General features: G+C 42.1%; 1 protein-coding gene across 1 annotated transcript in view; it reads left to right on the top strand.

The window, feature by feature from the left end:
* Window positions 1–15,464, top strand: part of PKD1L1 (polycystin 1 like 1, transient receptor potential channel interacting) — a 901,078-nt gene that overhangs the window by 486,310 nt on the left and 399,304 nt on the right. Inside the window, exons 35-38 of the mRNA XM_073549827.1 lie at window positions 10–249; window positions 1,826–1,936; window positions 2,846–3,003; window positions 7,225–7,325. Of these exons, the coding sequence (XP_073405928.1) occupies window positions 10–249; window positions 1,826–1,936; window positions 2,846–3,003; window positions 7,225–7,325 (610 nt within the window). The remainder of the gene's footprint in view (window positions 1–9; window positions 250–1,825; window positions 1,937–2,845; window positions 3,004–7,224; window positions 7,326–15,464) is intronic.

Below are 15,464 nucleotides of genomic sequence, written 5' to 3'. Positions count from 1 at the left end.
TGTCCTCAGAAATTCATTATGTTGAATAAGGAAAATCAGTTTACAGTTAGCACAAATTTTTTAGAACTTCAGGCCAATGTGCATGAAAATGCACATAGTGACGTCCTAAAGATTGGAAACTCAACGTTTTATTTGCCAAAAATATTGGACAGTCGAAATGGAAGACAAAGCACCAGTGTGAAATGTTACATAAGCCTGCTAAAATCTTTTAAGAAAAAACCCTACTTTTGGGACAAATTGCCTTCGGCGGTAAGTCAATGTATGCTCACTCGCCTGTTTCAAAACTCTGCTGGTTGCATGTGAAAACAGCCAATAAGTATTCTGACAAATACAGCCCTAACCGTTAAGCTGGTATTCTACAATGTGCTAGATTTAGCTTTTACTACATTACATTACAATATAATGCACCTGTAAAGGCTAAACTTCCCAGGATGCAAATTACCAATACAAGCTTTGTACAAACATTGCAGGGTTAATTCTGTGTCATCCTTATGTGTTAGATGGGAATAAGAGCTTAAAGACTTCATTCACATGAGTTATGAAAACAGCCAGTGTGGTTGAGTTGCAGATTCTGTAATTTCACTAGAAATGAATGGTAGCTTCAGAAACAATTTATCACCGGACGGGGACTGCACAAGTGTTATTACCTGGGAATGTCAGTTACAGAGTTGTTCACTTGAAGAATTGTAGATGCATTCCTGCATTATAATACTGGCTGTGACTCAGAATCTGTACATTATAAGTCAGGTACAATGCTGTTACTTAACCTTTTATGTAGATTAATGCTATTTGCAAACAGTTAAATACTGTTGAAATGGAACTTGTCATATCCAAGAATGCAGTTTAACCTGCAGACATAGAGTTAATCTGCCTGCCTTACTGGAGCATCGGCTACAGGGAGAAAACTTATATCCTCCCGGGAACCGCTCGCTTTTAGCCATTGGGGCCGCACACGGAGAGGTTACAGTCACTGATCATTACACAGCGCACTGATATCACTCACTCTTTGATTTGCACCCTGCAGCATATGTATGAGACGCCTGTATGCAGAGCAGGCTGTCGCTTAACATGTACCAAGGAGTGATTACAACAGCGTTCACTGTATAGTGAGGGGCGACTTTAACCACTCCCTGCACTACCTCTGTGATTCAAAACAAGTGGCTACAGAGAGGATATAAGTTAGTTTTCTCCCTATAGCCATTGCTTCAATAAGGCCACTAGGCAGGATAGTGATGCTATTTACCAGCACACTTACCCTATATCTGCGTTAAAATAGTTTTTCTTCACATGAAAGATTCCCCTTAACTAGACTAATGAAATTATCTAATCATCACAAGCATAAATATGAACAAAGATCTGGCACACAGTGCCTTTTGAATAGCCTAGAATAGCAGGAGAAGGGATGCCTTCTCCTGCCCGACTTTGTCTTATAAATATTTGAGTCTAACGAGGATCAATAGGTTCTTGTCATAAGGTCCTAACCCAATTGGTCCCATAGATGAATTTGTCTTCTATTCACATATTTTCAAAATCAATGTGTTAGTTCCATTTTTACATATCCACATTTTCAATGTCCACAGCCTCTTAGTTATATATAGTAGGAGATTGTTGAGTTTGTGTTTGGGAGACTCATGACCAATCAGTTCTTTGATGTATGAAACTAGCCTAACATAGTTATACCCCTCTATGCAACTTGAATCATGTGATTCAAACTTCTATGAAACAGGCATTTTAGCATGGAGCATACTTTTATCACTGCACTTTATTACCTATTGACTATGGTTGCAAATTGAAATAATAGTTGTTACTGTATATACTCACTTAGGTTAACGGTGATTTTACAAGCCTTAGTCTTTTTGACTGCTCTACTAGAAAAAAGCTGAGTGATCGAGATATTGTAACACCAGTCACCATGGAAATTGACAACAGAAATCAGGTAAGATATTTCTTGTCTTAGCCTATAAATGAACTTCAGATTTTCAAAAATGTGCTAATGATGTGAAGTTTTTAAACTAGTGTGTAGAGTATGGGTCCCCAACCTGTGCCTCTGGAGCCACATATGGCTCATGGGCCCGTTATAAGTGGCTCGCGGCTTTCTGCCAGCTTAGAATCATAGAATCATAGAATCATAGAATCGTAGAGTTGGAAGGGACCTCCTGGGCCATCTGGTCCAACCCCCTGCTCAAAGCAGGATTCGCTAAATCATCCCAGTCAACATTAGCACCAACTCCAGCCAACAGCTATGAACAGAATGTCCCCAGATTGTAAATTCTGTAGGTAGCCCCACACAGAATAGAAGTTCTGCATGTGCATATACTGGCGATCGGGGGAATATATGGTAAGCTGAACGTAGTACGATACTATTAATTAGAGGGGTGTTGAAGCTGGATGCAATTGTTTGCTGGGAGTGTTTCATGTGAGAATTCCAAATAGGAGTAAAGTGGGAATTCCTGAATGTAAGTATACTGCTTATAAGAGAGGGTGGCACATTCTTTTGGGGTGGCAGCTTTGGCCTGTTGGGTAATGGGGGACTTTGATGACATTACATTGAGGGATAATGTCGCTTTCAACTACTTCTTAGAACCGAATGTGTCTCTCAAAGTAAGAAAGGTTGGGGACCACTGGTTTATAGTTTTAGATAGATGTGATGCCAATACTTCATAATAGTGATACTAGTATTTGGAATAGTGAAATCATTGACATGTAAATATGAAAATACAGTATATATGTTTTTTCTGGTGTACGAGGAAGGACTTAGATCGGTTAAGTAAATGTAACCACTGTTTGTTATGTAAATTACTACTGTCACATGTATTTTATAAGCACGAATATATTTATTTTACAGAATGAAAATTTTAATAAAACTCAATATATTTTATTTCGGGACAAAATAAATTACCACCAGTTCACTATGACTTCTAAGAACAAACAATCAGCACTGAAGATATTAATTCGTTTTAATAAGCCCAAAACTAGGGCGTTTCCTATACTGCTCCTAACTAGGTATGTAAATAGTTTTTAAAATTAGTTATCAATGTACCGGCAACAATGACTGTTTTATAGCTGCTATGGAAGGATAATTTCTTACTGCATTTTGTATTATCGTCTGTTCTTAATATTTGCTGGGAAATCTCCCAACACATACATCAAGTTTATCCATAGACCCTGATAACCCAAAGTGACTGACAATTAAGCTTGTTTACTTTTCTTTCTGGCAGATGAAGTAAAGAATAAGTATCTTGTTTTGCTACTACAGAGTACTGTAAAATATTCAAAGGGCATTGCTAATAAATGTGCATATGGTGTAGCATAAGATCCTTGTTCTATTAGACTATTAATTTATGCGAATTGATGTTAGGTTACCACATGTACAGAAGCCATTCTCACATACCTTTTTGGGCATGCTCTACTATTCAGAATAGAGAAACTCAGGCAGACCATAACTGAACACCATGTAATGCTTCAAGTTTTCCTCCTGGCAATGACAGCAAAAAATTTTGGGTTAGAGAACACAGATTCTTGCCAGAAATATACTCTTTAAAGGGTTATTCCCATCTTCTGACTCTTTTATAATTTACTATTTATTAAAATTTCCCTCCTTACTTCCTTTAATTAAAATTTTTAATTTTATTTTTTATAGCTCGTTGCCTAGGACTCTGTTCGCTACTGTAATCTAACATTTTTAACTGAACATACACAGTGCTTACAAGTATTTTCCTATAAAATTTGAAAGCACTGCACTGAAGCTAGTCGGGATTGGTGGAGCAACTTGTTAGCTCCTGATCCCTGTCATCATCAGTGCCATTGGTCCAAACTGAAGCTTGGCCAAGGAGCAGTGCGATCCTGAAGAGATAATGAAGAACAGACACTTTTAAGAATTTAGTAGTGATATAATCCTTAACAAAGAAATTAGATGGACACCAAAAATAAAGAACATCTTAATTACAATTTTTCAAGGAAAACTAGTTGCATGAACAGAAGTGAAATTGGTACAAGAATACTTCTAATTGCCTACTGCATATTTTTAACGTCTTTCAGTTCTTTCTATAGTTGTCACAACTCTCTTGTCGGGTATCCCACGGCCAGTGGCCCCTACCCTGTCCCTAGCGTTAGGGGCCACCCTATCTATTCCTGTTCCCCGAATTACTTATGATGGTGAAGACGCCGTAGCCACCTACTGTACCTTGCTGAGCTCCTGAATCCACCTTTAGTCTGTTTCTCTCTGCCACCCAGGGAAGCAGGGAGTGGTAGTGTATGGAAATTCACCAACCAGGCTAGCAAGGGAATACGTACAGGGTTAAAGGAAAATACCAATCATGCAATTAAGCTCACACAAACAAGAGGGGGGGTACATCGGAGAGTAAAGGTATCGAAAAACCAAAGAAGGAGAAAAACCAAGCAACTAGATAAATCCACCAAAAGAATCCTCAAACAACCAAACTCCTCCAAGCTCCTGAACCATGCAGCATGAAGCTAACTCTAGCATTTCCTGATTGCCAGTGACCAGTTTAAATAGGAGAAGGGAGTGGCCAACTCTGGACAGCTGAAAGCCTCAATGCAGGCAATCTTCCAGGAGCTCTTAACTGAAACAGGTTATCCCCTGCATTGCTAGAAGAAACCTGCACTGTTTTATAAGAAGATGAAGTGCTTCTAATCAGTGCAGGAGAAGGAGAAATCAGACAGTGCTGTCTTCTGGCTCCTCTCTGTCGTGGTAAACCCGTGACAATAGTGCTATGGAGTAGCAAATGCAAATATGTTTGCTATTGTTACTTTAATAAGTTTCATCTGTTTATGCTCTAAGTATTTTAAAGGGAATTTATTATGTTTATAATGTTTATATTTTTAATAATGCAAACTGAATAGTGAAACCCAATCTATTTTCCTTTTATAATTGTATTTATCGATAGTAGGTTTTTTAATTCTATTTTCTGTGCGTGATTATGTGAAAAAACATCTTGCTTGAGATGTTGACAGCTTTCAGAGATATGCTTTACATCAGTCACAGAAACCTCTGAAAACATATGGAAATGTTATTGACCTCTAATGGAAAGTTTTGTAGGCATGCTCTATGACCTGTGCATTGGATATTTGTGCAAGGAGGGCAGGAGGGGAGCCTTCACCATCACTAGAGATGAGTAGATCGGTTTGCGGGACTACGGTCCAACGTCCAGGTCAGTGGTATCTCATGGCTAAATGGGAGGCCTGCAAATCTCTTATACTCCAGCTTCTCTAGCTTCGCTTTTGATTAGCATGGGCTGATGCAATGTCATCTGTGTGAAATGATGCACATACTGCATTGCACCGGTTCTTACACATCAAATATCGGGGATGATGTGATGCATAGATGAAATTGCAACAGTCCTGACAAATCAATTTCTGGGGACACCGGACCTTAAGATATTTGCGGGCCTCCTGTCTAATGGACAGGTACCACTGACCTAAATGCTGGACCGGAGTCCCCCGAATCCATCCCCAGATCTCTAATCATTGCTCTTCGTGAAGTGAGTGATTGTTTGTATTCTATGATGCCTGAGATCACTGCTGAAAAGTAATCTCTACAGAAAAATATCAGCTTAGTATTGAGAGTGAAAATTGATAAATTTTCAAGTCTTTGTTTAAAATATAGCTATTGACTTGAAAGCTTACAAAGAAAACCAAATAGTCTAAACATATTGTGATTTAAGCTTGTGGGATCATGTTTTCTATACAAGTTTTACTTGTACTGCTCTGTAGACTAAACTAAGTTAACTTTTAGAAAGTTGATTGGCTGCAGCACTTATGCATACTGTGGTTATGAGATCACTGCTGCAGGCTGTCAACAATGGACTGAGTCAGAGGAAAAAAGACATTGATAGACCTGCTGACGGTAAGTAACGCAAATTTTAATATTTTTCCTCAGCACGAGTTTATGGTCATTAAAAAAATACCATATTTTCTGGATTATAAGACACACCGGACCATAAGATGCACCCCAAATTTTGAGGAGGAAAATAGTGCGACAGGGTCACTGGCACTATACGTGAGGCAAGATGTGTGTTACGGAGATTGCATTCCTCCATGATCTAGAAACCCAAAAGTTTCTTTTTAGCATGCTATGTGCTGAAGGAGTTAAGCGGCCATGTTATGGGGGGGGGTTTAGGTGAGTAGGTAAGAGATTGGTGGCACACCTACTGACCATATCTCCACTTCAAGGGTGTGGCTGGGGAAATAAATGTCCAGCCAGTTTTTTTTCTCTGTCTATGTGTTGAGGTAGGAAGCCTCCTGACTGCTAGCTCCTGTGAGAGCTGTCATATGTGTTGTCCCAGAGGACCTGGGCAGGACTGTATATGAACTTTGTTTATTTTCATTTGAGCCGGACAGGCTGTTTTCTGTTACCAGATTGGGTTTTTTGGTTTATGATGCAATAAACCACCCAGAGACTTTCACCACACGTGTACCTGTGTCTATCTTGAGGAGCAGCTAAGTGAGCCGACCTTCCACAATAGGAAAACATTTTTTTATATAAAATGGTGGTGCGTCCTATAGTCCAATTTTATGGCAGCTTTCAGGCAATGCTGGGTCACAGGAGGCAGGGTCACTGCTGCAGGTGGCCGACAGCAGCAGGAGAGGAGCAATGCAGTGGGCCCCGGGCTGGGAGGAAGGAGTGTCCTGAAGGTGCGAGGCTGCGGGCCCTGGCCATTCATGAGATGTCAGCGGTGAGCAGATTCCCCTTCTCATTAATTTCCCTGCAAAGATTGAGATATCAGGAGATGAGATCTTACCCCGGGAAAATGGCTGATGGAGGCGGTGCATGTGCAGACTGAAATCCCGGGAGCCGAACTCCCAATCTTCGCATGTATCGCCAGAGGTAGCCATTTTTCCATACTCCACATTTTACATTTTGTAAAAGCCCGGTTCCCATTACAGCCTTCACCGCCAGTACACCCCCTCCTCCCAGCCCGGGGCCCGCAGCATTGCCCCACTCCTGTCACTGCCGGCCTCCAGCAGCGACCGACCCTGCTTCTTGGGACCCTGTTCCGCCGCAGTCGCCTTCCCCAGTAAGCTACCTTTGGATTAGAAGATGCACCTCCATTTTCCTCCCAATTTTAGGGGAAAAAAAGTCTGTCTTATAATCTGAAAGATGGTAATCTGAAAACTCCTTCAAAAGAGTGAAACAGAATATAATAGATGCATGAAGCATAAATCTCATGAGTAATGTATTCCCCTTCTGTTTTAATGTGATAGGCATTCCAAGAAACCCACTCCATCCAGCTTTAACATAAAGCAAACTCACTCTTTAGAAGAACTTTCAATTCAGATACTTATTCCTGCGGATTCCTTAAGAGGTTTGTTATTTATCATTTCAGATTGATACGGATCCCCTTACTGTGAGACATGTAGGTTGGCATGTCACACATTATTGTCCAAAGTGTTCATTCCATTTGAAATACAGTATATGGTTGATTAATTAAAGCTTTGAAAAATGGCAAAAAATTATGCAAATTTTGGATTTTTCATGCCAGCTTAAATTAGCTCCGCCGAATTTGTTGGAGCTTGGGAAGAAAAAGAGCAAGGTGGGACTTGAACATTCCCAGCCAATTTATCACAATGTGTCTGCAATTTGTACGACAAAGGCTGCTCCTGTCTCTCCTAGTCTTGTCTCTGCTTATAGTCCTTGGGCGAATTTTCAAACTGTATTTTCTCTGAAACGAGAAGAATGCCGTAGCATTTTGAAGAAAAATATACCTGGATGCAATTGGGCAGCATGAATTATATGACAATTTCCCTTTAAAGAATCACTCCCATCAATATTTTTATTTACTATATTAGTCTTCATATTATATAGCACTGTGTACGTACATTTGCTGAATTTGCCTTTCTACCCAGATAATTCTCATTTCAATGATGTCTATGACATCACGTGATTTAACACAGAGTAGTTGAATCCTTCTAAGCTCTATGTGGAATATATAAGGTCGATATTTTGCCCAAAATACGCAAGCTTGTAACCAGCGTCAAAGATCCTAATATTTATGAGTTTCTACACTAAAATTAAAAACAAGGCCACTGAAAGAGGAATGAAAATCCCCCCCAAAGTTTAAGAATTAACACAGCAAAAAAGGAAACCGTATTTGCCAGGATGTAGCAAACCTACTTAATAAAGATGGAGGCAACAGAAGTGAAAAATGCTGATGAGACAACCACTCACAACCTAAAAATTCATGAAGGGGGTGATTGCTTAGTATTAAAAATGCGCACAAACTAGGCTTAGAGCATGTAGAGCGCTGATCATACACAGATAGTGCACAGTGTCTGGCTTGCATCCTATTAGTGATGCCCATACTATTAGATTAGGCAGGCTTCTCAGCACTATATAAGTGCACCCCATGGGGACAGACACCCTAGTTCACAAGGCCACCATTAATAGGCTTGGCTGCAACCTGAGTAAGAATATAATATGCAAAATATATATATATAATACTGTATATATGAGATATTGGTTGATATTTTGGCAAAATATGCAAACTTGCAAACCAATACATCATAATGTTATTTAAGGTATTATATAGTACATTATTTCTGTGACCTGATGTCACGAGTGTGCCGCACCTGTCTGGAACCTGTGGGGCACATGGAATCAGAAGATCACAAAGATTAGTAGATCACAGGTCCTCTTTGGAGCTTAGGCAATCATTCACATGACTGGTGCAGGTTTACTCTTTCTTTTGGTACAGAAGGGGTTATGAGTTCTTGGTTAAAGTCTGCTGAGATTCCATCTGGCTTTGTTCTCAGGTGTTGCGTATTGGTACATTCCCCCTTCATTATTTAAACTCTCTTTGGGCTTCCTCCCATGCCAGCAATAGGTTTTACTATGCTGAGTCTTAGTTATCTGGAGTAGCCATTGTGTTCCTGTAGAAGTCAGTGTTCTTGGAGAAGTTGTTTGTGTTCCTTTTGATTCCTGTGGATATCCTTTGTTGTGTGTTCCCCTGTCTGTCTCTTTCCCTGTGTTGTCTTATTGTTAGGAGTAAGACTAGTGTTTTGCTGCCCAGCTCACTATCTAGGTCTAAGACCCAGGGTCATCCAGGAACGTGTTGGCGTATCGGGGGAAGGGCCCATCTAGAATGATAGGGAATGCAGATGTCAGCATAAGGTTAGTGTTGAGGGGTCACCATCTTCCCCCTCTCCCTATTATCAGTGCTCCCCTTTATCAGCTCCCTCACTCCTTCACATTGTGTCGCAGGTTGGGCATCTCCCTGCCATGGCGTGACCCCTGGGCTAGGCAGGTAAATACTGTTGCCCTTCTTTGGTGTGTTAAGCTCTGTGTAAAAACAAAAAGTCTCTTTTCCCTGCATGAGCCATGATAATAATAGTGTTCTACATCGCTGCAAAATCCTTGCCAAGGGGGAAGGAGCAGAGCAGATAAATTTGGAGTCGAAGAGAGGGATGTGGATCGCCCTCACCCAGGGCAGCGGGGTACTCGGATACGGGCCCGGTGGATTTCAATGGGAGATGTCACGGTAAATGTGACCCGGTCCGTGGCCCTGGGCTTCCATTGTAAAAGGGGGATAGAGTGGATGATGATGTTTAAAGTTTATAAGTGAATGATTTGTGACGCCACCTGTGGTGTTCGGCAATGAAGATGTTAAGCCGACGCTGCAGACAAATCCTCTTGGACAGATGGTGTGGTGCAGCAATGATGGTGTAGCCCTCCACAGGTAGGGCTGTAGTCCCAGAGCAGAGTAGATGAAGATGATAGGTGTTAAGGGAGAGAGTGTAGTGTCCGGCACCAAGATGTAGCAGTGCTGAGTGTGTTGGCGCAGGAATAAGTGGAGGACACCAGGGCATGTAGTTCCAAAGCTTTACTCACAGTCTGCTGTGCATACAGGTGCCCGCATCCGTGCTGTGTCCTCCAGGTCAGGGGCTCAGCCAACCTCCAGGGAAGATGAAGTACTCCGTTCCAACACTCCGCCAACATATGTGCCTTTTCTGAACGTCTCCCTTTTGCACCTATAGTGAAGTACTCTCAGTACTGAGTTACACTGGAGTTCCTCCTGTCAGATGTTCCTATGAACTCTACTTGTACGGCAGACAGCTGTAGCCTGCTTCGGGGACTCCTTGCTACCAAGTCCCGGCTCACTATCGTTGCTGTTGTGCCCCCAAGTCTTGTGTGGGAATAAAGTGGTGACAATTTCTATTCCTCCGGTGTCTGCTGCAGGACCATTAGTATCCATACAACCTCGGGGACCGGACCCCGGCCTTGCGCTGTGAACTTGGGAAGGGTTCTGCTCTAATCCTTAGTCCTCCTCTCCTCACGTTCTGTACTAATCCTTCCTTCTTATGGAGAGAGTCAGGCTTTCCATCAATGTCTCTTTCCTGTGCCAGTGGACCCAGGTCACTGAGGTCGGCTGCAGCACTTCCTTCATTCATCCCACTCAGGGGATCTTCACTCTTCCACTGACTCTGTCAGACTGACCAAATCCTAAACTCTTCCCGCTCTTTTGGTGCAGACTAACTCCACCCGCCTCACAGCATGCTTCGTGTTCCAAGCAGGGAGCCACCAAAGGGTGCTTTGCTACACTACTATGTTGTGTGGGATGCAGGTGTTGGAGTGTGGTCAGGTGTCTCCACCTTACCTGAATGGTGGGGTACCACACCTCAGGAGGAGGTGCAGTACCTCTGTGGCGACTGAACCCTCAGGAGTGCCACAGATGACTCCTGCAGAAAAAAGAGACTTCCTGTTTCTGCATCGATTGGATGGGTTGATATAGTCAGTTTTTAATCACATGATGAATACATGTAATAAAAAAGAGAAGAATTAACTGGGTAGAAGGGCAAAATGAGCAATTGTAAGTACATAGTTCTGTATAATATGATGATAGCAATATATTAAGAGTATAAAAACTTTGATAGGCGTGCTTCTTTAGGCTATGTGCACACGTAGTTTTTTGCCTCTGCGGATTTTGTAGAGAAAACCGCAGGTAAATCCACAGGACAAAAGTCCTGCGGTTTATCTGCGGTTTTGATTGCGGTTTTACACCTCATAATGGATGAGGTGTAAAAGTGCAGCGTTTCCGCACCAAACAATTGACATGCTGCGGTTTTTAAACCGCAGCAAAACCGCGCAGAAAAAAACGCAGCATGTGCACAGCTTTTTTTTAATTCCATAGGAAATAAAGGTACTGTACAACGCAGCAGAATCTGCTGCAGACCCGCAGCTGCAGAAACGCTGCAGAACCACATCAGAATCCGCACCGTGTGCACATACCCTTAATGTGAAGGAGATGGAGGAGCTTTGACTAGGAAGCACTGTTTCCTATTGGGCTGAATTTCTACATCTTTACATATATTCCAACTTGGTTTGCCACAATCCTTTCCAAAATGCAATAGAATTACTGGCTTTGTCATTCACTTAATGTGAAGCTGCAATAAAATCATAAGATATTTGCCATCAATTGTATAACTCCTCAATCCGTAGCATAGCCGATCATGATGTTAAAGATCCCAAAACATGTTTCATCTTTTTTTTCTTGACTCCAAACAATATCTTAATGTGGCATATTGCAGTTTACTGCTGACTTGTTACTTTTGGAAATTGATGATTTCTTGGAATGTAGTAGGGTCAACATTTCTGGCTTCCATACCTCTAAATTGGCTGATTTTGCACATATATACACAATCGGTCCAATTCATCAAAGCTTTCACTTCAGAATTCTGTGGTATCAGAGTTGTGCCTAAATTATGCAACTTTTAGTATTTTCAGTCCAGTGTCATCCAGCCCCAACAAAATGGGCATAGCTGAGGCAGAATGGGGGCGATGCGGGGGCCGGATTCCACAGCTCGTCTATTTCATGATAAACTGTGGCATTCCCTCTGCCAGAAATCTTCCTTCAGTCCCAGACTCGTTAGACGTTCCAGATTCATGAAGAAGCATGCACCACTTCATCCATCAGCAGCGTCTGACTCCAGCATGCCCACTCATGAAGACTGGCATGAACATCGCCGGTCTTTATGAATCGGGACCTGTTTTTTTTTTACTGACATTACCAGCTGTTTGGTATCGCGTTCTGTGAGATGAAAATTTCAAGATTACAATTTAATTTGTTGCTTATAAAATTGTCTTTTTCTCTTTCCTTATACATCAATAAGTTTATTTTTTTAAAACTAACCTTTTTAAATCTCTCTCTCTTTCTTTATATATATATATATATATATACTGTATATATTGTAGCAGAACTGGCTTTTTACTAAGAACCATAGCCTGTGTTCACTAAGAATGTCAGTCTGCTAGATGGGGAAGAGTCCACTGAGTGGCTGGAGGGTGTACAGCCTAAATGTGGGCTGTAGCTTAGAGAGTCAAGTCAGTATGTCTGTCTGAATGGAGACTGCACTGTTCTGCTAGCAAAGCTGAGTAGTCTGTCTGTGGGAGCTGCAGAGAAGCGTGTGGAAGCTGCAGCTTGTTCAGTGTGAACTGTGCCTGGAGTTGAATACTTCTGTTTGGCGCTGAAAGCTGATGAAGCTCGGGCTCAAGTTCCCAAAGCTGGTGTAAGTCTGCGTAAAACGTTTGCTCTGTGATGTAAGGAAATGACATGTAATCTGTTCAGGGGAACCCTCACTAACATATGTGCCCTGCTAAATAAACTGTTTATTTGCTGTGATACCTTTGTGTACAGCAGAGGCCATTTTTGGCTTTGAATCCCTTGGAGTTTGATGAAAGCAAAAAAACTGCACCTTTTTGGACCAAACTGCATTCACTGTGTGAACACTACCTATTGCCTACCTGTGAGAGTGAATCCCTACAATATAGATATATATTTCCTTATTAGTGATGAGCGAGCATACTCAGTAATGCTTGGTACTCACTCGAGCATCACTGTACTTGCGGTGCTCGGCGAGCGCTGAGCATTTATGGGATTGTTCGGCATGAGTTTGGGTCCCTGCCCTGCATGTTTGGTGCTCTTTAGAGCGCCAATAAACATGCAGGGATTGTCTGCCACACACTGTAATGCCGCAGCCATATTGGTTGTGGCATTACAGTGATTGGCTGGCCGCATAGCGTCATCAGGTCTATATCAGACCTGGCGCCACCCTGCTATCCCAGTCAGCTCCGGAATCACCAGTGTAGGGAGAGTTGCTGCAGTGATAGGGACAGAATAGGTGCGGTAATAGTTACTGTGGGTATACTATAATTGAATACACAAATACAGCTAAAACAACAGTCCTTCTAAGGACTAATTAGGGGCTATATAGATTGCAGTGCTAGGTAGGCATGTGGGTATATACATATCTGTGCAAGGCATGCAGGCATCACTGCTAGTCAGGCAGGCATTGTATGTTAAATACTTAATTGCATACATCAAAAGGGTCCATTCCATTATGTCTGCTGTGCTGCTGCCTTTTACATATATTGACTATATATAAATAGCCCCAGGTATCAGTGGCCAGGAATATTTTTTTTTGCATCTTAATTCTGATTATTTTATTCAAAAGTAATCCAGAGCGCTAATTTTTTTTTCCATTTGCTTGTTGACACAATACAGCCAGATCCTTTTCATAGCACAGCGTGAAAATCCAGCTATTTTAAATGGGTTTGCCCGTCCCAGCGATTACATCTGAGGGCGCAGAAAATTCTGCTATTTTTGTGGTTCTGTAAAAATTGTGCTTTATACAATCTCTTGACAACATTTTGCTACAGGACAGATATTTTCTGCGGGGTTTTGTCCGCCACACGGATCACATATCATTGCCGTCAAAATTGGGCCATTTCAGGCCTCCATAGAATTGTTTAAGTTGTGTCTTAGCCTACTTATTGACACAATTTTACTGGCCAAAAAAAAAAAATACAGGCCACATATTTTACAGTGTGGTATCTCCATCACACGCCTCATCTATCTTTCAGCTACAAATTGTGGCATTTGAGGCCTCCATTCAACTGATTTTGCTTTGTGTTACCCTAGTTCTTGACACTATTTTGCAGTAAAAAAAATGTGTCTTAGCCTAGTTATTGACACCATTTTTTTTTATATTCTAAATTGTCACCTACAGACCAGATATTTTAAACTGTGGTTTTCCTGCACACAGATTACATATGATGATGCTGATGACCTGAGGTTAGCATCCTCAATAGTCAGAACCTCCCACTCCCGTCTCCAAGACTTTACACGTGCCGCGCCAATTCTTTGGAATGCACTTCCCAGGTCAATACGATTAGTCCCCAATCCCCACAATTTTAAGCGTGTCCTGAAAACGCATTTATTCAGACTGGCCTATCGCCTCAACACATTAACCTAATCTATCCCTGTGTGGCAGAGCCAAAAGTTTTACCATAACCAGGTTCCCCGCATCATTCTCCCACATGCTTTATGCATCCATTAGCCCTCTGTGTCCGTACTGTCACACACCTAACATTATGGCTGGTCCATACAATCAGGGCAACTGTTACAACCCACCTTTCGTGTCTACCTCTTTCCTCATAGACTGTAAGCTTGCGAGCAGGGCCCTCTTTCCTCTTGGTATTTGCTATAATCTACTGTATGTGATTATTGTTATGCTGTAATGTCTATTGTCTGTACAAATCCCCTCTGAAATGTAAAGTGCTGCGGAATATGTCGGCGCTATAAAAATAAAATTTATTATTATTATTATTACATATAAGTTCACTCCAAATTCAGTCATTTGTAGTGAATGTGGAAAATATTATAGTCCATTTAACATGGGCAAGGCGCATGGCAAGGGACCGGGAAGTGGACGTGATGGTGATGGTTCATGCAGAGGCCGAGACCGTGGGCAAGCTGAAATTGGGCCACAACAAACACCCACATCTTCTCGCTCGACCTTCCTGTCCCAATTACTATGGGACCGCAGCAGCACACCACTATTTTACCCATAGCAGTGTCAAAAAGTTTTTGGTTGGATAGCGGATAATGCTTCCAGTCACTTTGCCACCACCACCCTGTTTTCCACACAATCAAGTCTGAGTAGCTGTGAATCTGGAACGCATATTCCTCACCCTGGTCCTCCTTCCTTCCACCTTGCCGAGTGCCCGGAGACAACTGATCCTACACTTGGACACTCTGAAGAGCTGTTCACTTTTCCATTTATATATTTGGGCCTCACGCCCGGTCCACTTGAAGCGGGGCAAGATGAGATCCCATGTAGTGATGCCCAAATATTTGAGCAGCCACAGTCACATGAAGGCAATGGTGGGAACTTGTCACAAGAGGTGGATGATGATGAGACACACTTGCCAGAAAGTCAGGAGGAAGACCAGGGTGTGGAAGTGAAAGACAGGCGGTGGATGATATAGTAACTGATCCAACCTGGCAGGAGGACATGCAGAGCGAGGACAGCAGCACATTAGGGAAGGGAGGCACAGTACCCCAACAGGCAGGAAGAAGCAGTGTGGTGGCCGCAGACAGAAGGTGGGCAACTTTTCCTCGTAACACCAACACGACGGAAGTTGGCAGTCTGGTTGTTTTTTAAAGACT

Source organism: Dendrobates tinctorius, unplaced genomic scaffold, assembly GCF_039654945.1.
Source record: "Dendrobates tinctorius isolate UK_male_01 unplaced genomic scaffold, ASM3965494v1 ptg000162l, whole genome shotgun sequence".
NCBI classification, from domain to species: Eukaryota; Metazoa; Chordata; class Amphibia; order Anura; family Dendrobatidae; genus Dendrobates; species Dendrobates tinctorius.
This window is presented reverse-complemented; position numbering and strand designations above follow the sequence as displayed.